General features: G+C 29.3%; 1 protein-coding gene across 1 annotated transcript; it reads right to left on the bottom strand.

Annotated features, from left to right (window-relative positions):
- Positions 1 to 392: 392 nt before the first annotated feature.
- LOC123300614 (G-protein coupled receptor dmsr-1-like) lies at positions 393 to 17,326 on the bottom strand. The gene is made up of 4 exons (XM_044883209.1): positions 17,299 to 17,326; positions 14,605 to 14,951; positions 14,189 to 14,523; positions 393 to 1,131 (listed from the first exon to the last, which is right to left on the bottom strand). Exons 1-4 carry the CDS (start codon positions 17,324 to 17,326, stop codon positions 393 to 395), a joined length of 1,449 nt encoding a protein of 482 aa, XP_044739144.1.
- Between the last annotated feature and the right edge of the window lie 9,165 nt (positions 17,327 to 26,491).

Raw genomic sequence — 26,491 nt, 5'->3', positions numbered from 1 at the left:
CTTGTATTGCATAAATGTTATACATGTTGAAGATTGGTATTTTTCATGGCTGACTGTTTGTCAAATAATCGAAAAACCTTTATAAATGTATAACATAAACGTAATACAAGTTGCCTATTTATTAATTTTTTTAATTCAACTTTATACGGACCATTTCATTTAATTAAGTAACAATTTATTATATATTAACAAATAGAAACATTTGTGCAACTAACTAATGATATTACCGGGAAGACCTAGGCCACAAATTGTCCTAGGAGGATAAAGGACAATTACTCTTTTGCTAACGGCTTTAATCTATCGCTGTTAACCATTTGGCGATGATACCTTTTACCTACCATATTCATTTCAATTATTTTATTTACAGAAAAATTAATATAAAAAAAAATATATTATACAAATGTATTTTGTACAGACGTCTGTTGTTGTGCAATTTGTTGCGTTGACGTAAAATTTGTCGTCCATCTTGATATACGTGGCTTAAACATATTCCCAAATGTTGTACGAAACTGTCGACTCATACAACAATATAAAATAAAATTAATCGCACCATTTAACAGTGCTAAAACATCCATAATCTCACCAAATTTATTATAACAACTTACAAAGAAATCTTTACCTAATAATACACTTAATAAACCCATAATACCCTGTGGTAATTCCGTAATTAAAAATAATAATAGCACAGCAACCAACATACGTGTTGTTCGATCAGCACGTCGTTCACTTTTACTTGGTCCTTTTTTCTCAATAAATGACAGTGCTGCTTTTGCATCATGTGCATTTAAATCGTAACCCGTACGTAAGATTTGTTTTCTCTGTTTTGCTTTATACAATGCTTTTATTAAATAAATACTAATTACAGTTAATATACAACATGGTAATAATTTAAAAATCACACTATATAACCAAAAACTTGCGATAAATAAACGATCATTATTCTTACGTGCTAAATCACTGATATCTACAATGTATAACGTTACATTTTCATTATTTTCAATTATTTGTTTGGATGTTACATTAAATGTTATATAATATGGTATACATAAAAATACGGGTAATAAATATGATGCGGTTATTGCATGGGTACAACGTCGATCCGAACATAATACGTGATTCTTATGTGGATACCTGTAACAAAAAAAAAATTAATAACATTATTAATATGTTTGTCTTCTTATTCGTTGCGTGCATAGTCATGGTAGGGACAATAAAATCGATGCCAGCGCTTCCAGTGAAAAATTTTGGCTACAAAGGACGCTGTTATGACTAATTTTCAGTTCTTTACATGTTAATCTTATAGAAAATGTCAAATTAAAATTATTAAAAAATACTAATTAATTAAATTTAATGCATTCAAAATTGTGAAAATAAGAAATCAAATTGCATAAATATTATTTTTCAAATATAAATTATCATAATTATTTATTTAAATTTGTGAGACAATAATATTAAATTTTCAATGTAAGTCATAACTGCAATCCATACAATTATATATGCATCCATACAATTCTATAATTAAAGTAGTGTATCGTTGTCATGAAAACGAAACTCGCGCACGGTGCGAATAGCAGCGGTGGCGAAACTTAATGTGTCAACGTGGAACGTGCCTTTTTTTATATGTTAAAAAAATCGGCTAATGAAAGAAAATGAAAGAAATCACCGCATTTTGCTAAAACCTCATGAAATGTATTTCTTAGGTATCAAATATCATTAGTGTTGCAAATGTTTGTATTCGTTAATAAACAATAAATTTTTAATTCAATGAAATGATCAATGTTCACTTAAAATATTAGTAAATAGGCAACTTGTCTGACGTAAATGTTAAGTGTTTGTCAAATAATCACAAACTATTATACATGTATAACGTATATGTAGCTCAAGTTGCCTATTTATTAATTTTGTAAATCAACTTTGACATTAACCGTTTCATTGATTTTGGATTTAAAATACATAAACGTTTTGATTTAAAATACATAAACGATTTATTCTTGTCATGGTCCTAAAGAATTGGATTCTGGTACATAACTTTTAGAAATATTCTGCATAGTACGATGGGTGTATATCCGGTGGATAATTTATAAGAAGAGAATGAATAGGTTTTTGTAATATTATTGGCATATTTTTGATTAGATTTCCAGTACGTTCTTATTATAAACATGAGAAGTTAATATTATTGTAGAATTCAAGGTATATTAAAAGTATCTAGGTAGCAGCTATGACATGTCAGCCAGTTGAGAATTGCATCATAATATAAGCGTATACAATATACACGATGATTTTTAAAAAAGTTTCAGCCCTTGTGTTTTAAAAACAGAATGGATTTTTAGTCTTTAACAAGTCAAAACAAACAATTGATTGAATTAATTGTTGATTTATCATGTATAGACAGTGTTGATTACGCAGTCGATTGTTTTTACAATATGCAAGTAAAGATAGATAGTCACTTCGACGATTTTTTTTGACATCGGATTCATGTTCAGCGACTACAAATTTCCTTAGAGATTGAAAAAATAACATATTTTTCTTAAAATCGAATTTTGTGTTTTTTGTCAGTTTGAAGCAAAAAAGTACTCTCGTGATTTTTTCTCTAGGCGCTTAGTTTTCGAAATAAAAACTCTCGAAAAATTAAAATATATATCTATATTTATATTTTATATATATGTATATACATAAATATTAACTAGGGCCATTTTTGACATCTATTAGGTAAATTCCACCATCAGTACAAAAGAAATAGCTCCATTTCCTTCGAAAATTCGCTAAAAAATATGTAGTTCCACTTAAAAAAAAGTAAAGTTAACTCCTGTTTGATTATGAACTGAATGAACCGACAAGGGTGGAAAATTTAAAAAAAATCATCCTGTTTCAAAATGCTTTTAAAGTAAAATAATTCCATTGTTGTATTGTCTAATGTATACTTTTGCTTGTGGCATACAAGATTTAATTATTTGAAGACGTAGATAAAGTGACTTTATTTAATTATACTGACATTTGTATAGTAAAAAATTGCTATCGGAATCGGAAATATGAAGTAGAATTTCATTTATTTATAAAAATTTACTATGTTGTTTTCCGTTTCTATCTATGCTCGTTAAAAAAAGTTGCAAATAAGGATAATTAAAAAGGTCCATTGGAGCTTAGAAACAATTAAATTGGATAAATCGATCATTTTTTGAATGTGCTTTTTTTTCGCTAAAACCATTTATTTTGCTACTTATTTATTAAGGGCCCCGCAATAAAACAAGTGGTGAGTATTGAAAGAGATCTATTTAAAGATCTGAACTATGATGTGGTCATAGATGAATTTTTAAAGAGAAAACACAAAGTTCCTATTTTTAATTAAAAATAAAATATTTCTTATTAAAGTTGAAATTTAAATTATATTATAAAGTTTAATTTATGTGTTGTATAAAGGAAGTTCTTATTAAAAAAAAAAGTTTTTTAATTTAAAATTTTTCCACTTCTTAAATTTATAACGATTGTGAGCTTTCATCAAAAATCCGCCTACGGGTAACAGAAGCTGTTGCATGGAACAAACCGTTATTGTTCGCTTTACTATTAGTACAGTAAAAGATATTACAAATAAAGGAAAATGAAAGAAATCGCTCGTATTTTGCTAAAATCTCATGGAATGTGATTCTTAGATGCCAAGATATCATTAGTAAGGCATGAGTTAGGTGTTAAAATGTTTCTATTTGTTAATAAACAATAAATTGTGAAATTCAATGAAACGATCAATGTTAAAGTTGACTTACAAAATTAATAAATAGGCAACTTGAATTACAAGTACGTTATACACGTATAATAGATTTCGATTATTTGACTAAAACTTAACATTTACGTCATACAAGTTGCCTAATTATTAATTTTTTAAGTGAACATTGATCGTTTTTATAGAATTAAAAATTTATTGTTTATTAACAAATAGAAACATTTCCACCACTAACTCATGCTTTACTAACGATATTTGAAACCTTTGAAATACATTCCATGAGGTTTTAGTAAAATGCGAGCGGTTTCATTCATATTTTACTGTACTGCTGAACAAACTGTATAAATTATAAGACATGTAAAAGTATGCCTTGAGGTAGGTAAAGTATTTGATACGTGCATAAACTATTTTAACTGAGTAGGTAACAAAACTTTAATAATAATATTATGTTAACAAATTATACCATTAAAGTAGACGCTGATCGGGTTGAATTGAAAGTCAGTAAGCGACATGGAGTGCCGTAGCTAGGTGGGCAAGGGCCCCGCTGTAAATAGAGCTAAAAAGCACGCCCCCATCCCGTCTTTTCATGTACCAAACAACGATGTACATGAAAAAATTCTCAGTCAAATTCAAAAGCTCTTGCGTGCTTTAACTTTTGAAAATTCGTCTATAAAAACGTCTAACTGCACTCAAATTTAAGTTTGATTCGGCCTCGTTTTTAACCCCCGAACTAAAAAAAGGGGTGTTATTAGTTGACCGCTATGTGTGTGTCTATCTGTCTGTGGTATCGTAGCGCCTAACGGATGCACCAATTTAGATTTTTTTTGTTTCGTTTGAAAGGTAGTTTAATGGAGAGTTTTCTTAACTATGTTTTAAGTGCGAGTTTGGTGTTCCGAACCGAAAAAAACTAAAAAATTGGCGATGATCTTCAAAGTCGGCTCAGTTTGGAAGATATGTTTCAAGTGTAAGCTTAGGATTCCGTATACGAAAAATTTGTGGGGGCTTTTTAAATTTTGTAAATTTCACTTGTCTATCGTAGTTAAAATCAATATCAGTTCATATTGAGATATTATAAATTCTATAATAGCTCATTTGTCAATTCAAACTTGAGTTTAAAAAAACAATCTTTATACCTTTCGATGAAGTTCAAGTTAAGATAGCACATGTTTATCAAAGACGCTTGGCTTGGAAGTCTTCAATTCAGAGTTCTGTAATTCTTACCGCTCACTTAACAAAATAAAAAAAAATTCTTGTGGGCAGCCGAGGTTTTCTTGTTCTAGGCCCCAGTGCACTTAGTTCTATGATCGCCACTCCACTGGCCGACAAGTGAAAATTGGTAGATTTCCCACTGAGTTTTGAGAAATTGTACTGCTGAATATCGTTCAGGCACCGTTTAGTAAAAGCTGTTCATTGAACGGTTGGTTAATTAAGCTACTTGGCTGCGAAATATTTATAAATTTATATGTCATAGTATTTTGTATTGCCAATCAATTTACACAACTTCTGCGATTTTCCACTCTTTTTCCCATTCGAGCAGTAACGAATAGGTAGACACATAAAACGAGTTAATTAAAATATTATAATTAGTTTTGTACACTTAGCTCAAGTCAGCTGCTGCTGCTATTAATTATTATTCTAAACTATTCGAAGTAGGTTATTTTAAACTATTCGAAGTAGGTAAGGTAAAATAATTTTCTTCGTGTTTGACGAAAGTAAACAAAGTTATATTTAGTATCGAAATGAACGGATAAAGTATATTCTTGTTTGTTTATTTATTTTAATAGGTTCTTAAGTTACACCATCTGTATTTAATCCAGGACATGATAGCGAACGAGTAAAACTTCCTTGGTAACAAATTTTGACTCTAGGCCTGGAGTACAATAAAACAATAGTCGGGGCACAGTGAAATAGTGTGCAGGCACAGACCAAAAAGTTTCTCTCATACCACATTCTGCATGTAAGCCAAAATTTCGTGTTATGTTTCACTGTGTAGTAATTTTAACCTCCGAACTAAAAAAAGGGGTGTTATAAGTTTGACCGCTATGTGTGTGTCTGTGTGTTTGTCTGTCTGTGGCATCATAGCGCCTGAACGATTGAACCGATTTGAATTTTTTTGGTGTTCTTAGCTATGTTTCAAGTGCGAGCTTATGTGTCCGTACCCGAAAAAACTAAAAAATTTGCGATGATCTTCAAAATCGATTCAATTTGGAAAAGGCATGACATAAATCATTTCTATGGAAATGAGTGGTCAAATAAATCTGGTTCAATTCATTTCGAAAAGTGAAATGATAAAATAATTAAGTAATTCAAAACAATAATTTTAAAGAACAAAGTCAACTCAAATATTTCAATTTCAATTAAAATATTTCCAAAAATTTGTCCTAAAAAATGATAGCTCTCTAAGTATCCTTTTCATTTCATCTGATGTCCTTGACCATCTCTTTGATATTGATTTAAGAAGGAGTGTTATAAGTTTAAAGTGTTTATCTGTGCGTCTGTGTGTTTCTCAGTGGCATCGTACCCCTAAACGGTCGAACCGACTCGATTGAGAACATTTTATAGCAAATTTTCCAAAAATCTGTTTACAAGCAATAAATCGCATTTGTCGGGGGTTTTTAAAATTTTTTAAATTTTACTTGTTGATATGATTGTTCGAATTGTTTCCAAAATTTCTTAATTCAAAAATCAATAAATAGACTTGGAAAATTATTCACATTTTTATATTCCGAACTCACACACCGTTTCGTGCTAGTCTATGCATTACGTACCTTAAGATGCACATAGCTGTTACTGTCACCTGCAGTTACCGCTGTATGCGACAACATCTTTGAAAACTAATACCCTGAAGAGTAGTGTGTACCTACATATTTCATTCTAGCATTCTAGTAGCTAATGAAGCAAAATACTTTAGATTTTTTATTACATTTCAGGAATTTTTTTAATCCTTTCAGACGGTGTCAAACCGCATAAGTTTGGTCCAAGCAACTTGAAGTTGTGAAAATATGTGATGTATAAAAAAAAAACTTCAGACAAATGTTGTAGCTTCCGTGATTTCGAACATTTTCATTTCTTGTTTGAAATGTTTCCATTTCCAAAAAAAGTTACCACTCAAAAAATATCAAACAACTTTTCTGAAATTTGTGACGGCTCTCTGTATCTGTCGTTTTCGAGCCAATGTTGACAAGTGCTTTCATTTCAAATTTATAACAGATAAATTTAATGAAAAGAATAAAATAAAATAGCTATAAATAAACTAGGCCGTTTTCATAGTCGAGTAGCTGTAAACCTCTATTATTACTTATATTAGCATTGTTTCTTAATAGAATTTATACCTCATGAGGAATTCGAGAAAAGTGTTTTGTCGTACATTCAAAAAACAATCTACAAACAAGTGATCCATAAGAAAGTCGATTTGTAAAATGTTTGAAGGAATTTTAATATAGTTTACTATATTAAAACGTTCTGCTAGCCGAATCTCGACATGCTTGTAATATAGAGTCGAGTTAGTATCAGACAGATTTTTCAGACGAGAAACATCAATTGTATCAGAATAGTCCATCAACCTAGTCTTGACATTTAGACGAATTTTCAATCAACCTAATACTCGTATCTTAAGGTGATATCAAAAGAATCTATTAGCCAAATCTTGGCCTTTGGATGGAGTCAAAGACAGGCGGATGCTGGTACAAATATCAAGTTGAAATTAGAGGGGTCATTGAATGTAGACTTGCCAGTTGAATGGATTCTCAATTAAACGCAGGTTGCTGATAGTACAAGATTGTTATCTAAATGATCTATCAGCGGAGTCTCGGTAATTGGCGAAGTATTAATCATACGGAGGTTTAGTATTTGTATCAAGTCCGACTTTGGTTGGTACTGTTCGAATGACGAATGGCAGATTATGGTATTCAAATCAACATTGGAAATTATGGTATAAAATGCTTTCCGGCTAGCGTAATCTGTGTGACTAACGTAATCTCTAGCCGTTGCAAAATTTCTACATTTTTGAGGGACTAAAAATTTTTTAAACTCATAATTTCTTATTTCTTTTATTTTCAATAAAAACTTTACATAAATTAGCATCTTTTCTTTCAATGTTCCTTTGCCTTGGATACCACTTGACCTAAATATTACCGTAGTATAGTAGATATTTTAGTTTTGCATAATATAATCTCGATTAATAAAGCTGATACTAATTACATTAATTAACTTTATTTCATACTGCTAATACATTCATCAATAGTATTACATTTAAAAAACACAACAGTTTTTAGAATTTGCTAAACTGTCGTTTATTTTTACCATCCTTTGCCACTTTTTGCTAAGGGTTGAACGGTCGAGAAATGTTATCCCTTTAAATTGGATATGCAGATTTGAAGTGAAGATCGAAAGTTTTTTATTTTTTTTTCATAAGAAAATCGCGTATACGAGCTAATCATTGCACTGAAATTTTTATCTTAAGTCCTTGTGTATTTTTTTGTAACAAATTATTGTCTTTTGAAGCAAAAAAATGGAACTTCTATTTGAAAATTATTTTTCCTTTATCATTCTCACACTTTTTAGCCTTAAAAAGGCGTAAAATCATGTACTGAAATTTTTTTACAAGATAGTTGTTCTTTCGGGATAGATCAATAAGCTGCTACGGAAGTAGCAGTTCTGTTACGAAAATAAATATGTAATTTCATTAAAAAGTAAATTTGGACCGCTGTTTGAGCATGACGGCGTTCCGAATCAAAAAACTGTGTTTTTATTCCTCTTATACTATGAGCCGATGTGGGATTTCATGATTTTTCATTTTGCATTCCGTTTTCTAAATATAGAAATAGAAATTTGCTAAATTATATATTATATATTATTTATTCTGGAAACAGGAAACTATTATATTTTCAATATTTTACTCTAGGAAAATTCAAATTTATTTTAATGCCAATTAAGTGTAATACAAAACGTAAGGTAATTACGAATTTGAAATGATAATAAAGGTTTGTATTGAATGGTTCAATTATATTGAGTGTAGGTGCCTATCGGTATAAATGGTCAATAATTTAGGCCCTATATTGTTAATCCTAGATTTCAAAAATATCTACAGTAAGTTGGCTTGCATGTAGGCGTGCAACATTCTTCAAATCAGAAACAAGTCGATCATCACATTCCGCAATAAGTAGTATTATTGGATGAATTTTATTTTGATGAATGTATTTTTTATTAATTTAAGAGTAGGTGAATTATTTCGTAAATAAGCCCTCAGATCCAAATTTGATAGGGCACATTTTCTTCTTTTTTTTCTCAGCTTATTCAGGAAGCGAATCAGTTGTGCAGTCAATAATAGAACACTCTGTGTATTGGGAACTGTACTTTTCAGGTTTTAGTTTATAAAGTTGTGTCTGTTGTCAGATTTGATTAATTTATAACTTTATTTAAAAAATAATATTGTAACATTGATAGGTTTCTATTTTATCTTTTAGTTTAGACGTTTATAGAGAGATATAAAACCTTTTAATTCTATTTATTGCTAAATAATGATACTATTCTCAACAACAAGTTTTTTCATCATAATGAAACCATAATTCTATGAAATCTTTTTGTTAGAAAATGTAATTTAAGAACAAAGTTAAATTATTTATACGATTTCAGGTTGTTATATGTGCACAAGATACATTTATATATCAATCAGTGTGATTATTAAAAAAGTTTTCACCTTTATATATCACGAAAAATGTGGTGGAAAGCCGCTGCCTGGATTCGAACCCGCAACCTCCAAGCCAATAAATACTATGTTTGCGCTCATTTGAAGACCAAACCTACGCTCTTTAACTGTAGCCGTTTATGATATTACTTTATAAATAGTATTTTATAATAAAATAACACTCTTTGAATGGAAAAAGTTTATTATACTCGTGCTATACAGAATGTTCGATTTACATCTAGGCATATAAATATCACAAGTATAACAAAGGACATGCGTTAAGCAATGCATCTAAGTAAGAGGTATTATAGATGTTATATGAAATTGAAAAAGTGACTTGTATCGTGGCTTATCTGTTGTAGTTCATCTATTTAACTAAGAAACTCACTCTCTAAGCGTCTTACAACTATCTCAACGCATATCGAAGCTTCAACACATGTATATAATACCTCTCACTTGGATGCATTGCTTAACGCATGTATTCTCAGTCATACTCGTGATATTTATATACCTAGATGTAAATCGAACATTCTGTATATTTTTTATTACTTCTTTAGTATCCCATATTTTTTTTATTTTTATTAATGACACATAATTCCGTGCCAAGAAACTGATTTTGGATATAGATATGCAACACAATTTACCTACAATTGCTTCCGCTTATTACTATAGTATTATTTATGGATAAAAGAATTATATACGTATACTAACATGCTCCAATTTCGATAACAATATTTCATGAATCCTTCACTATTTAAACTTTCTTACTTTTTTTAAAAATTGAAAATTCAGCAATAAATATCTGAATGCAGCAAAATGTACAACATATAAACTACGAAAGATTTTTTTTAACCTGAAATATATATCAAGGTATACTAATTTTAGTGCCAAGTTTTGCAACGCTTAGTTGGCGATACGAACAAGTTTTTGGTATAGGTGTTCATAAAATCACCTAATTAGTCCATTTCCGGTTGTCCATCCGTCACGATAAGTCAAAAACGAAAAAAGTTATCAAGCTGAAATTTTGAAAGCGTGCTCCGGACGTAAAACGTGAGTTTGAATTCGTAAATAAGGCATAGAGGTCAAAGTCTCTGGTTCGTAGGACCCATCTTGTAAACCGTTTGAGATATAACAAAACTTTGAGATAAAACGAGAGCTAAAGCAATTTTAGATTTAGGGTTGAAGTTATTTTCAACTTTGATGATTAATTTTGTTATAACTTCATGAATGTATACGAAAAACACGAATAATATTTTTCGATATTTGGCTTGGTTTTCGAAATATCGAAAGCTAATTTACAAATCAAAACGAGCTTAATGTTTTATAGAAAAGTTTTAAAAGTTTAAACAAGCCCGCTTGTCTCTATTAGTTGTTATAAATAAATAGCATTTCAACTATTTACCTACTTTTAAATTTAAATGACGGAAAGCAGTTAATGTTAAATTAGAGCTTATTATTTCTTAAAACGTTTTTAATTTACCAATGTTTTTTATTGGATGATACAATTTCTACTTATTAGTTAGTGGAAATTAAAAAAAAACTATTTAAATTAAAGTTAAAGCCTTAACAAATTATTGAAACAAAAAAGTTGTGTCGACTAATTAAGGATGTATGAGTATGAGCACGGTAGACGGGACACAACTTTAACATATGTATATATATTTCCAATTTTGATGGTGAATTATGTTACGAAAAGTCAGAATAAAATTTTTCGATATCTGGAGTAATTTTCAATGTATCGAAAATTGAAAACTTTGTTTTATTATGTAGCTTTCAATATTTCGAAAACCAAGGCAGATATCGAAAAATTGTATTTTTATTCGGTCGGCCACTAAAATTTATAGCAAAACTATTTCGTAATAAAATAATTTTGTGAGTAGGTACTTGTCCCATTTTGTACTTTAAAACTATTTATTAATAATATAAATTCATTTACAAAACATGCAAATGATTTTAATGTAAAATTTCAAACAAAAATAAAATTTATTTTAATGCATTTTATAAAACTGAAAAGTTGAATTGGGTGAAGTTGGACTGAGTTGTGAAATAATTCTGTCATTCTCGTACAATAGATATATAAAGGAATAACTTTTATTTATTTTATTAAAATCAAAGCAAAACGAACCGTGGTTACTGAGGTACTCAAGGGCCCATGACTAAAAGTTTTTTAATAAAAAAATTATTCTAATTATAATTGCACAAAACTATTATTATATTCAACCTCATATTTCTCAATTATTTGTTTGTTTGAGTGCTTAAGAAATAATTATTAGAAAACGGTAGATTTAGCTTTAGATATTTCGAAAACCAAGGCAGATATCGAAAAATTGTATTTCCATTTTCATCATTCTTAATGGAGAGAAACTGAGATATAATAAAATGTTTTATCTCGAAAAATCACATCAGATAAGTTGCTATGACCAAAATTTGTTCTAGCCCTTTGGAAAGTAATTTGAAAAAACTCAAAAGTTAATTATTTTTTAGTTACTCAATTCCTTCGGTAATTTTTTTGAACGTAATTATCGAAAACCCGATTAGAATGATCTACATTCATACCTATAAACATAAAATTAGATGCAGTTTTACGGCGTATCTATAGATGGTAACAATTTCCATTTGATTTGGACATAAAAACTCATATATCGAAATAAACAGATGTCCATACTCATTATTTTAGAAAAAGCCTAAGGAACATAATCTACTCAGGGTCGAATCACACTTGACCGACACGGACGGTTTTTAACATATAAACCTCATTCTGAGTGTTGATCTATAGACGAGGGAATTTAGCATTTTACCTATAAAATTTCCCAAGTAAGAGGAATCGAGATGCGGTTTTAGCATTAGGTTGAATAAAGTATTTATAAACTTTGTAAATATTGCAGATTATTGGTAGATAATTTTCTACGTTTGCGTTTGTGCATGAAAAAATGTATTTATTGTGATAAATTTTTTGAGGCAATTGGAAAATTCCTTACATGGTTAAGTATTGCCGCTGAACAAGTGAAAATAAACAATTGAGTGAGTTAATTTTTAAACTTTTGTTCTATCTCTAACTGATTGCATGACTCAATTGACTATGTTGCTCATTTACGAACTCGACCTTACTTTTTACGTCCTGAGTGCGTTGTAAAAATTTCAGCTTGATATCTTTTTTCGTTTTTGAGTTATCATGTTCACAGATGGGCGGACGGACAACCAAAAATTGACTAATTAGATGATTCTATGAACACCTATACCAAAATTCTTTTCGTAACATCAATATTTTTAAGCGTTACAAACTTGGTACTAAACTTAGTATACCTTGATATATACAGTCAAACTTGGGTAAGTGAGAACTGGATAAGTGAGAAAACTCTATAAGTGAGAGTAATAGCCAGGACCCGTCATTTTAAGCTCCCAAAATCTCTATTAGCGAGAAACAGAAACCTCTGTAAGAGACTGCTACTTATCTAAACCTCTATAAGCGACAGTCGAGCTTTATTTATTTATATTATTTAGGAGAAATTATAGCTACATATTTACTACATTCGTACTTGCTGTGACTTGTTATTGCTGCGTACCTCTATAAGAGAGAAACGCTACCCATGTATCTGTATTAGCGAGAAACTCGGGTTAGTGAGAAACCTCTATATAAGCGAGAATGAGATTGTGTTCCCTTGAACTCTCGCTTATCCAGGTTTGACTGTATTACATATATACATGTTATAAAAAACCGCATCTCGATTCATCTTACATCGGAAATTTTCCCGTTTTTTGACGGTTTTTTGTATTGAATTTCCTCGTCTAGTAAGTTGATATGAAAGTTTTATTTTATGCAGTTAAGTTTTATTTTATTTATTATTTCATGTTTCTCCCAGTAATGATAATTTGAAGCAAACGACGCTATTCATATATTCGTGGTTGTTGTATAAATGAATGTTGTGTTTTAAAGCAGTAACTTTTCATAATTTTATCTTTTATCTGTGTCTCTTTATTAATATTAAAAATAAGGAAATGTTTTTTGAAATTTTCATTCCTTGATCCTTCACCGCAAGCATAGTACTTTTATCTTTATGTATGTTGTTATAAAGAGGTAATGAGAAAAATGTACTGTTAATTAATTATAATTTCTTTTTATTCCTTATATCGACTTTGACTGGAATTGCAGGTAAAATAATTAATGCATTAAGTACTATATATTATTTTTCTAGGCTGTTTTAACCGCACGGCGGAATTCCCCATGGGTAGAGCTATAGTATTATTAGTATACAGTTACAGATGTTATAAATAATGAAAAATGAAATAAATCGCTCGAATTTTACGAAAAGCTCATGGAATGTGTTTCTTCGATGCCAAATATCCAAATATCATTAGTAACGCATGAGTGGTGCAAATATTTCTATTTGTTAATAAACAATAAATTGTTAATTCAATGAAACGGTTAATGTTCAAGTTGACTTATAAAATTAATAAATAGGCAACTTGAATTACATATACGTTATACATGTATAATAGTTTTCGTTTATTTGACAAATACTTACCATTTACGTCATACAAGTTGCCTAATTATTAATTTTTTTTAATGAACTCGAACATTGAACGTTTCATTGAATTAAAAATTTATTATTTATTAACAAATAAAAACATTTGCGCCACTAAACTCATGCGTTACTAATGATATTTGATCCCTAAGAAACACATTCCATGAGGTTAGCCGCTTTTTGAGCTTTATTAGCCGATTTTTGTAACATCTTTTATTGTACTTTATTCTAATCTATAATATCTAAATATGAAAATCAACTTACCTAATTGCAATATATCTCCATGTAGCCAATGCAATCGTTAAACAGATCGATATCGTATGCAAGATATTGGAGAAATTCATATGAAATAAAATGAAAAGTGCACCCAAATATGTAAAATCACGCCGTGATTGAAAAATTATATTATGATAATAAACAAACGGTATATATTCCACCATTACCAGCATATCGGCAAAAGCCAAACCAGTTAACACACGATTTATTGGCGCACCAACCATATCTTTTCGTGTTAACACCGCCATATTTGCTAAATTTGCCATTGTACCAAAAATACATATAATCATTGATATATATCCATGGAAATCTTTTTTATAATCATCTGCATAATCTAAATAAATTGAATTACAATATGTGTTTGTATGACGTGATGCAGCCGTTGTAATTTCATTGGTATAAACTTTTTGTGATTTATAAGTAGTTATATTATTCATAAATGTTTCCCAATCATCACGTGACAAGTTAAAGATATCATTGGATAGATTAAATATTGATGGTAAATATTGTACATGGGTTGTTATTGTTGTACCATTTTGATTGTTATGATTTGAAGTGGTTGTTGATGAAGAACCCATTATTGTTAATAATAGATTTAGTAATAAATTTAACCGATTTTTGTCATATATTTTTGTGCTGGGCGTAGTTGAAGGTTGTGATGTTGAATCAGAGGATAAATCCTCATTTTCGTATAAGATGGTAACTGATCTATTGTTTATTACGGCCAGTTTGATACGGTGTTGAATATTTCCTGAAAACAAAGAAATTTTATATTATTATAGTTTAGTAAATTTTATTTCTCAACTAGCTGGGAACTACCCGCTTTGCTGGGCAACATCCCCACTTGCACCCCTCCCTCCACATTTCCTTGCGTTGGATAACAGTTTTGTAATGTACACGTCATGCTCTTTTATTTGATACCCCACTTAGGTATATTTGTAAAAATTCGATATTTCCTTCCCACTTTCTCGCTACACCTTTCTACCCTCCGAAGGTTAAAAAAATTTCTAAATGTAATTTAAAACATTCTGACCAAGTTTTGAACTATTAAAAGCCATAATTGAAAAATATGAATTTTTTATTCATGAACACCCCCGCAACCCCCGTTGTGGGAGGAATTTCGTAAAATCCGTTCTTAGCTGACCTCTACTTGGCAAAAGGAATATTCCTGCCAAATTTCAAGTCTCTAGGTCTTATAGTTCCAGAGATATCGTGATGAGTGACTATCTATATCTATAGAAAGTCTCCTATATATTTATAGATAATAGACTGATAAGAAATGGGATAAACCGTTAAACCCGTTAAACCCCTTAATTCCCGACGGTATATTCGCGTAAATGCTTCTTTTTAATACTCTTATTTTCCCCTTATATCGAAAACGCCTGATTTTTCAGTCAAATTCAGAGGAAATAAGACTCTTGTCTTGCCATCAATTATCAACTTACCAACTATCAGATGGTTAGCTTTTTTACACAAAGATGCATGTCTGAACTTTTTGAGTGCGTAGTCATTATAGGGACAATAAAATCGACGCCTGCGCTTTCAGTTTTGGCGAAATTGTGAAAATAAGCCATATATACAATCTACATAATTATATGTCCATCCATACAATTATATTAACAAAATAATGTATTGTTAACATGGAAACGTCTCCAATAAAACTCATGCACAATACGAATAATTATTGGGAAAAGTTTTCCCGGTTCTGTCTAAAACTGAGTTTCCGTCGTCTGGCAGACCAAAAGTTGAAACTTTTGGGGTGCTGGGTGATGGCCACTCTGTTTTATAATGCCGAAAACACTTTTACAAAATTGATTGTAAAGAAATTAAAATTTTTCAGGGTATTTAAACAAAAAACTTTCAAGTTTTATAATTCTTGTTTTTAATGCCAGGCTTAAAAGAGGGCTGTTGTAAGTTTAACGTGTCTGTGTCATCATAGCTCTTAAGCAGATGAACCGATTTTGGATAACAACTAGAAAAATGGTGGTGTACTTACAAATAGAAAAATCAATAATTTTTTTAAATTTATCTCAAAACAGTGTCATATTATTCTGAAATACTTTGCATAATAAAAAAGAATCAACTTATTAAAAATACTATTATTATATCCATTGTTTTACCGAACTAACAAAGTAAATTTAAAAGAAATAAAGTTTCATATTATAACATTATCTAGTTGGCAGATAAATATATACTTGTATAGATAACTCTTTTATATTAGATAAAGATAGAAAAAGAATAGAGAAATATTAAAGAAAATATTATTTTTAAAATCTGTATTTTATAGTACTTTTGTCCAATCTGTTAAGTATATAAAACTGACCTACATTTCCGTTTTCTTTGTGTGCTTATTGTAAAAATAATTTTGTAATTTATTCGATGTTCGATGTCCAGTTTTCATAACTATTATAAAATCCAATATGTGAAAATTTTGTATGAGCAAGATGTAAATTTTACTATAAATATATAGGCAACTTATATTACACAAGTGATTTAGCCTTTGCCTAACCACCAAGAAGAATTAAATACAAGACAAAGCTTCTTTTTCACATAAGATAGATACAATAAAATATTTTCTGATGCGGAGAGATTCTAAATGGCGGTGAATTGATCTCCAAAGCCGCTCCCTCCCGTTTGCACGGGCCTGGGAAACATATTTTTTCAAATAAAATTGAAGGGTTTAGTGGCTTTGTCCCAACATCCTATTTTAAAAGGTGTAAAGATCTGGATTGAAAAAAAACTTTTATAGGAGCTTTTCTATGCGTGTACAATAAAAGTACAGAAAGTTTAAATGAAAAATAAAATTTATCATTGACATTTCGACAAGGTTTTCGTTCATGTAAATACATAAAAAATACATTAAAGTTGAATTATTATTTTTATATATAAATACATTGTCTTTTTTGTGAACTTTTCACTTTAGTTAGTTTGTGTATCATCAGTCACTGGAAGAGTATAATATATACTTTTATTGGAAAATACTTAAAATAATGATTACATGAAAATATCGTTTGAAATTTGAATTTAAAATCATCGTTTAATAAAAAACCTTTCAACTATTATTTTTATATACATTTCCTTTTGTTTAAATTTTTTACTCATCTCATCGTTAGTTTTAGCAATCATTCAGGAAATGAAAATAATTGATTGAAAATATGGTTTAAAATCATATATTGTATACATATGGGCGCCAGGAAGGAGATGCAAGGGGGTTCACTTGCATCTCAGTGCCGGAAATCGAAAATACACAGAACAAGAGAAGTAAGTTATTGGTTTCAGTCCAATTTCTAAAAATCTTATTCCCCATAGATTTTAATACTTTGGCGTTGAAAGTGCGTAACCAATGAATTCAAAATCGAATCTGCTTTTAATGAAACATTTTGAATGTCGCAAAAATTATTTGAAACGCTTAATTTGTCGCTAAAAAAAACTCATTAATTTATACATTACACGGACTTAGAATATTAAATAAATAAATGGGTTCATATTTTCTAAGATGATTGAACGATGATACATAATTGGAAATAGGAGAACATGTTAACGTAGATAAAATTGTAATAACATATTCTCCTATTACAAAATGTTGTAAAATTTCATTAAACAGTTAAAATTTTAAGAGCATGTAGTTAGAGTAAAAATTAATTTTTCATTTTTTAAGTACAAATTTTAATATTTTGTAATAGGAGAATATGATAATTATAAAAGAATGAGATAGATTTATAAAATTATAGCCACCATCATAATGACCGAAGAGTGATTGATTTATGACATATTTTGATAACCACCCAGAAGAATAATTGATTTATGACATATTTTAATAACCACCTCCTACCTTATGATAGAAGAGTGATTGATTTATGACATATTTTAATAACCTCCTACCTTATGACAGAAGAATGATTGATTTATGACATATTTTAATAACCACATCCTACCTTATGATAGAAGAGTGATTGATTTATGACATATGCATACTTGATGTTATTTAGAATAAGAGAGTAAGATGTATACATAATTGTATTGAATCAAATGAGACAATATATAAAAGTAAAAAAAACGTAAAATTTTTCACAAAATTGTATTTAAAATAAAAATTTTATCGGCAACTGGATTCGAACCACAGCACACTGATTTCAGAGGCCGATGCATTAACCATAAGTCTGTTCCATGTTACTTATATGTGTTTCATTTTTTTAGTAAGTACTGAACTGAATTTTTTTTTTTTACTTTGTGCAAATTTTCAATTAATATATTACCAGTGCGAAAAACATAACCAGTCCTTGACAGTCGAGTAAAAAGTAACTACAAAATATTACAGAAATAAATTCAAATAATTTAAGACTTGAACTAGAATTTACAATGTAATTTATAATTCTTAAGAAAACTTTGTCAAGGAATAAATTACTTAGAAATACAATTTTAAATATACAGATGTTTTTTTCTAAGAATTCAGAACTAAACAGGATATATATTTATTATGTACATATCGTATTACAATTCCCAGTAGATTTTCAGATCATATTTTCATTATTTTTTCATTAAATTAATATAAATTTTACTTTTCTTATTCTGAATCTGAATTCGTATGTTATACAGGACGACAGCCGATAAATCACAGTCCCGTATTTATGTTTTTTTAACCGGGGCAGGAACTTGATAATGAACTTCTTTCTAGCGTTTGAGATAAATTGTTTAGAAAAATTATAAAAATTGGTGGTGACAAAATAAAAAGCCTTAATAAGCTGCGCTTTTAAATATCTCCTTAATAATGATTTTAGTTTGTGTGACATAAAATTAAGGATGTATGAGCTTAAAAAAAAATTAATTAATAAAATTATAAATTCAGTGAGGGCATTTAAAAATTTCTAAAACGGAAATTCAAATTTTTATACGGCCGTGACATCATAGTACGGGCATGTCAAATTTGTTGACATACTGTATGATATTAATTACTTACATTTTATATGGTATTTCATTAAATTATACTATTCTACGGCTTTTTATTAGAAAATTTAATAATAACGAGTGTAAATTCTGTGTTGTAAAATCATTTTTTTAAAGTGTAAATTATACATTGAACTGCCACCAATTGACAGATCACGTACTTATACGTCATCAACAGAGAGCGCTAGAAAACTGCGTTTAAATATCTCAAAATTATAATGTATTTTAAATAGTTTTTTACACTTAAATACAGCATTTTTAAGCGGTATTTATATTTTTTTACTTTGTTATAATGGTGTAAGCAATGAATTAAAAATATTAAAAAAAAAAATACATGAATATTCTCTATTATATTATTTGTCTCAACTTAATTGAAACAATATGTATATCTATTTTCGTATACGTATGTCTGGTCATTACATACATACATACAGTTCGTTTGCTTGTTTATTCTAACGATATAAGACAAATTCCATAGGGGATTTTCTTCAATTATTCTAATCAAAGTTAATATTGTTGTATATTATATACATTTGTGATGATACAAAAAGGTTAACTAGGGAATTGTGTCTACTTTGTGTTTACTTTATGATGCTTACTACTCAGAATATATATAAATATATATGATGGTATTAAACTGAATTTGTAAAACAGTAGACGGAGAATTTAAGGTAGTATAGTCATAGAATATTATATATAGAGAATGTGAGCGATCTGTTAGCGTGTAATAGGGTATTATCGTTAGTCAAAAATAAATCATGAATTTTGAAAAAAGTTAAAATTTATGTAAAAATATACTTAAATATTCTGATTTCTGAGTCATAAAAGCACTTTTTTCTTTTAAAATATTAAAATTAAAAATCGTAATTTTTAAACTGTATATCACGTGACCTAAAACGCGGACAAGTCCTGCTGTGGTGTCATAGCAGTATGAGTCATAGACCGTCAGTTAGTTCAGTGTAAACAACTGTTTATAATACATACATAGATAATAAGTATTTATATTTATTATAATCAGATGTCTATGAATATATCTGTCAAACTTATTTGTGTTACTTTGTATAGTGATACCCATATTACGTCATCAAATTAGATGCCCGCGTTTTTAACAGTTTAAAAAAGTTTTAAAATTTAATTTAAGTTTCTGGCAAGAAAGCGTGTGTATTTTTCCGAAATAAATTTTTGGTGGCTTTTTATTAGCAAAATCAACATTTTGAAGTACTTTTTCAAAAAAAGTGGAATACCCTATTGGAAGCGATACGATGAATGAGAGAGAAGATTGTCAGTGAGTTCCCCTGTTTGTAAGTATTAGTAAATGTATTAGACAAGGACACAGGGGAACTTACTGGCAGTCTTGTCTCTCGCTTCGCATATCGCATCCACTAACAGGCTAGCGTTCTCTATCTTCATATCTCTATGAGTATAGCAATATCGAATAAATATCGAAAAGACTAAGTTAATGTCAAATTTAAAACAAGCCGATCAAAAGTTTTGTCGCCGTGAGAGGTTTGAAAAAGTTTCACAGAAAGCGATCTTGCGAGGTCCTTTAAAAAATAGTTGTTAACTGGGACACTCCATGCTGAAATACTACCTTAACAGAAAGTACAATAGCTTTAAAGATAAATAAGAGCTGGTTACATAAGATACATTTTTCATTCGAAATAAAAACAAAACGGTATAGGATATTAATATTATTTTACTATTTAGACATATGGGATAATTTTATATAAAAAGTGATTTCATTAATGAAAGCTTCTTTAAAATAACAGCAAGGCTATTTTCTTTGAAAAAAAATTTGATCCATTTTCACTTTTATATTACTAAACGTGATTTATAAAGAGAAGTAGGATTTTCTTCTCCGAAAAGCGGTAATCACCCGAAAATAAGCCTCGTTTTTAAAAATGATTATTTTATGAAATATTAATCTTTTCGAAAACCCTGTCGGTAAATGAATAAAATAAACTTGATTTAACCTTTAGCTATTTGACGAAATTTTTTTTTATAATTGTCCATGTCACTCCTAATTAAAGTATGTACATCAAACAAAATTTTTCAAAAAATACATTTTTTTAATATAATACCTACGGTAATAAAAAATCTAAATATACTCATCAAAAGTAATAAGGAAAACTTTCAAATTTTTCCACAAGTGAAATTTACAAAATTAAAAAAACCCTCAACAAGTTTTTCGGGAATGGAAACCTTTCCTAACACTTGAAACCTGCTAAGAACACTCTCTATTAAATTACTTTTATTCTTAAAGCCTTCTCTAAACTGAACCGATTTTGAAGATCGCCTATTTTTTAGTTGTTTCGAGTACGGAACTCTAAACTCGTACTTGAAGCATATAGCTAAGAACACTCTCCATCAAATTACCTTTCAAACGAAACAAAAAAAAAATCGGTCCATCCGTTTAGCAGTTACGATGCCACAGTCAGACAGACTGTCAGATTTATAACACCTTTTTTTGGTTCGGGGGTTAAAAATGGCTGTATCTCTGTGAAAAATCATCGAATTTGGAAAAGCAATAGTTTATTGAAAAATTTGTACTTTCTAGTTTTGGAATCTATTGCTCAAAAATAATTTTATCGTCTTTTGTGCCTTGTACGAAGGGTTGAAAAGATGATAAATGCTATCTTTAAATTTTATATTAAGTTTATTTGAAAACTGTTTTGACGACTCGCACAAAAATAAAATAAAACAATTTTCGTACGAGCTTTTTAAACTAAGATGTTTGTTTTCCAATTAAAAAACATATTTCTCGATTTAAAATGCTGTATTTTCTGAAATAATCATCGTACTAAAATTTGTTTCATATCATTCGAAAACTTCAACGGCCTTCTTTTAAGCCCTTACAGATTTTTTTGAAAACATTTTTCCAATTTCCCAATTTTCGTTTTTAAAACACGTAAAAAAAAATTTTTTTTAGGCCTTTTTTTATCCGGTTCCTATTTTGTGTAATTTATTTAAAATTTTAACATACTTATCATCCGCTGCCGCTTTGTATCGAGGATTGAAAGAGTGAGAAATCTATGTCCAAGTTTTCAAGTGAGCTATTGCGTTTCATTTGATAAATAAATTTTCCTTTAATACTTTTGATGAGTATATAATTTTTTTAATTAAACTAATTAGAAAAAAACCACAGAAAAGTTTTAACTAATGAGAAGTGGTTATAAAATATCAATGAGAGTTTTGAGCCTGAAAAAAATAGGGATACACTTGGAGACACTGATACATTTCCGAATAATTTGTTACAGTATGACGACTAGCAAAGAGGTCGAATCATTTTCATTGTACGATTAAAAAAATTCGTAACAGGCGTTTATTTGGTACAGTTTTTTATTTATTTTTAAATTATTAATTTTCCTTCTATCTCTATACATTATTAATGCGAAAGTAAGCGTGTTTGTTAATTTGTTTGTTTCGCTTTCACGTTAAAACTAGCGAATGGTTGTTATTGAAATTGTACAGCAATATAGCTCATACTTCAGAATAACACATGAGATATAATTTATAAAGATATATTAATAAAAAAAAAAATTTAAAAATTAATTTAGTTTGATATTATCATAAATTACAGATTTCTGTAAAAGTAGTCATTTAACATTACCATAAATTACAGATTTCTGTAATAATAGTCAATATAAAATATTTCACGGCCATCTTTTCTGATATACTCAATGAATAATTACGGCTATTATACATTTAAAAAAATAGAAAACCATACATATATTTTACTTGTGTAAAACAATCCTTACCATTATTTCGAGTGTTACAAAAAGGAAATAATCGAGAGCAATCTTTATCAATCTTTACTTTAAAACCCAGCGAAGTGGGTGGGTATCATTCTAGTCATTCATGAAAAATCAATAAAACATAACCGAGTATACACACAAAGAATCATTTCTCTAACTCGAGAATCGCAATAAAATAAATATACTTATAGCGATGTATTACCCCTTAGGGAATGATGCATTTATTGGTACTTTATATGGAAAAATATCAACCAGTTCATCTGAAAAACACGTAATTTGTCGACGAATAGCAGAAAGTATATACCTTTTATAAAGCTCTTTGAATGTAGATATCTACCTTTTTTCTTGGAACTGCTTTTCCTGAAAAACACACAAGAGTTGTAATTTTTAGCATTCAGTACGGAAAACCATTCTAAAAAATACGGCTTTTCTTGGAAATAGCAAAAGGAAAGAATATTTTATTTTCAATAGCATGGTAGACTAAATTGTTTTATTTTAATACATTTGTTAACTAAAATCGGAAAAGCAAGAAACAAGTCCAGTAATTAACATAGCGACTTTAACATTCGGGTCCATTTAAATCTATATCGGCTCATATCTTCCCAATAATGGATCCTGACAGTTAAAGTAGCTATGTAAACTCCTTGATTTGTTTCTTTCTTTCCAGATTTTACTAAGCACAGTCGAGATATTTTTAAAATATATTATTCTAGACTTTTAAGAAAAACCCGCCAATTAAAAAATTCTTGGAGAAGTTTCGGAAGGAATATAATAATAAGCTTTATCTTGAAGTTATTAGTCAGACACCTAAATGTCATGAATACCACCGTTAGTGCATTATGTATCCATGTGTTATACGTATAATATTTATGTTCGTTTTAGGTGTAATTAAAAACAAACAAAACAGCTGCGATGCAACAGAAACAATAATACATAAATTGAAGTTAGTTTTCCACTTTGAATAATACAATAACTCGTGGGTACGGGGCTCTGTTATTAAGGACATATTTCCCCTTCATTAAATATACCCTATTGATGTTAGTTTTATGCTACCATTAACTTCTATGCAATATTTTGAGTTCTGGACCCCACATTTTTGAAACCTGTGTCAATTGCTTATCTTGGACCAAAAATTTGAAAAGTATGACCCAAACTTAGTAGGATTACAGACTGGGATTATCAAAATCGGATATCATTTGGATGTAATAGAGCAAAATTGAATTTTTTGGATTTTGATGACATCATAAAATACAAAAAAAACAATTTTTTTGATATCACAGCCAAATTTTATCCGATCACAATGAAATTTTTTTTGAAACCCACTAATATTGGATCAATATTTTCATCTACGTTGATAGTTTTGCGCCATCATTAACCATTATGCTTTATTTTGTGATGATGACGTTACAATCTTGTAACTTATGAAAAGTAGGTGAACTTTGACCTCAAATTTGAAAAGTATGACCCATACTTAGTGGGATTACATACTCGGTTTATTAAAATCGGATATCATTTCGATGTGATAGAGCAAAATTAAATTTTTTGGATTTTGATGACGTCATTAAGTTAAAAAAATCGTTTTTTTTTATATCATAGCCAAATTTTATCCGATCTGAGTGAAATTTTTTTTGAAACCCACTTATTTTGGGTTAAGTTTTTCATCTATGTTGATAGTTTTACGCCACCATTAACCATTATTCTATATTTTGAGACCATGACCCCAGGTTAACTTTGAACTCAAATTTGAAAAGTATGACCTAAGCTTAGTACAAACATTTCACAAAAAATATACTCCTTAGAAGAAAATGTCTGACTAGATTAAAAATGGATCACCTTATATCTATAGTCTATCATTTATTACGATTTAATGATAAAGTTTTCGTTAATCTATATGTTTGAGTTAAGAATCAAAGATAAAATATGATGGAAAACTTAAATTCATATGTAGAGAAAAGTCATAAAGAATTAATGAAAAATAATAATGATAATCATGGGCGGTCCTGGTAAATTTTAAGGCTTGCATTGTGCTGCCCTTTTCCACACTCGATATAGTTGCGTTTGTGTACATCCCGATTTAAAGATTGTTTTTATCTATTATTAATCCACGGCGCAATGTGGGGAATGAAAGTGGGGATGAACAATTTAATATTTTCAACTATACCCGAAAATCAGTTCGGCCAGCATACTCAATGAATCGTTTGCTTTATAATAATGCATAATGCAATTTTATGGTATAATGCGGTAGGGAAAAGCGAAGCAAGCAAGGTACAGTTAGTATTACCTTCTATACATTGTCTGTGATTATTTTCATTAGTCTTTGTGCCTAATGGCCCTTGTTTGTTAGTAACACAATTATCAACAAAGGTTTCAAATACATATTCATAAAAATAATTTTATTTCATTTTCATTCAGTGTCATGTGCCGTCAGTCTCATTGGGCCGTCACTGACGTAAATATAATTAATGAAAATTATTCCTACTTCATAATATTACTTTATTTCTCTCTATATATGTTCCAAAGCTTTTAGGTAAGCTACAAACAAATACTTTCCAAAGTTTTGTATGCTCGTTTTATTAACCCACGGCTTAAAAGAGGTATGTCATAAGTTTAACGTGCCTGTGTATCTGTGTATCGTGGCTCCTAAACGGATAAACTATAGGTATTTCATGTTTTCTCGAGCAAATTCTAACAAAAACAAAAAATCCAAATAGTTCAACTCTAGAAATCAAGCTAAACACAAAGTTTACTGACGTATCGAAATATGGATCCTACGGATCCATGACCTAATTGATTTACCTATAATAGCTGAATACAGATACGCACAGACGAACGGGCAAACGTAAATTGAATAATCGATGATTTGATGAACACCTATTCGCACCGTGCGTGAGTTTTATTGGAGGCGTTTCCATCATAACGATATACTACTTTAATTATAGAATTGTATGGATGCATATATAATTGTATGAATTGCATTTATGACTTACATTGAAAATTTAATATTATTGTCTCACAAATTTAAATAAATAATTATGATAATTTACATTTGAAAAATAATATTTGTGCAATTTGATTTCTATTTTTCACAATTTTTAATGCATTAAGTTTCATTAATTAGTGTTTTCAATAATTTTAATTTGACATTTTCTATAACATGAACATGTAAAGAATTGCAAATTAGTCATAACCTAGCCTCCTTTATTGCCAAAATTTTTCACTGGAAGCGCTGGCATCGATTTTATTGTCCCTACCATGATTACGCACACAACGAATATACCAAAAATTTATTTCAATATTTCTAAACGGGACTAAATTCTGATATAATACATGTACAGAGTAATTGGTAATTCGATACAAATATATAAAGATACCAATATTCGTAAGCAATTAGACAAAAGTAATTAATTTGCATGAAAACTCCATGGTTTTTGAACAACAGTGCCATTTTGTGGTAAAAAGTTATTAAATTTCGCCAGCTAAATTAATAAATTTTTAAAATAAATAATATTATTTATTGATAATATGGGAAATACCATTATCCGTGGCAAACCTGTAATAACTTAAAATAACAAGGAATGGGTCCAGTTTTATT

The sequence above is a fragment of the Chrysoperla carnea genome, chromosome 5 (genome assembly GCF_905475395.1).
Source record: "Chrysoperla carnea chromosome 5, inChrCarn1.1, whole genome shotgun sequence".
NCBI lineage: Eukaryota > Metazoa > Arthropoda > Insecta > Neuroptera > Chrysopidae > Chrysoperla > Chrysoperla carnea.
Note: the sequence above shows the minus strand (reverse complement) of the source record. Positions and strands in the feature narration are given on the sequence as shown.

What these genes read in the sequence shown, in the direction of transcription:
- LOC123300614 (XM_044883209.1), bottom strand. Translation starts at nt 17,326, where the DNA reads ATGATTGCTAAAACTAACGATGAGATGA. An exon ending in CTACTTATAAATCACAAAAA is followed by an intron (nt 14,524 to 14,604) that starts GTTTATACCAAT and finishes GATTATGCAGAT; the next exon opens with GATTATAAAAAAGATTTCCA. An exon ending in TGGAGATATATTGCAATTAG is followed by an intron (nt 1,132 to 14,188) that starts GTAAGTTGATTT and finishes TTTTTGTTACAG; the next exon opens with GTATCCACATAAGAATCACG.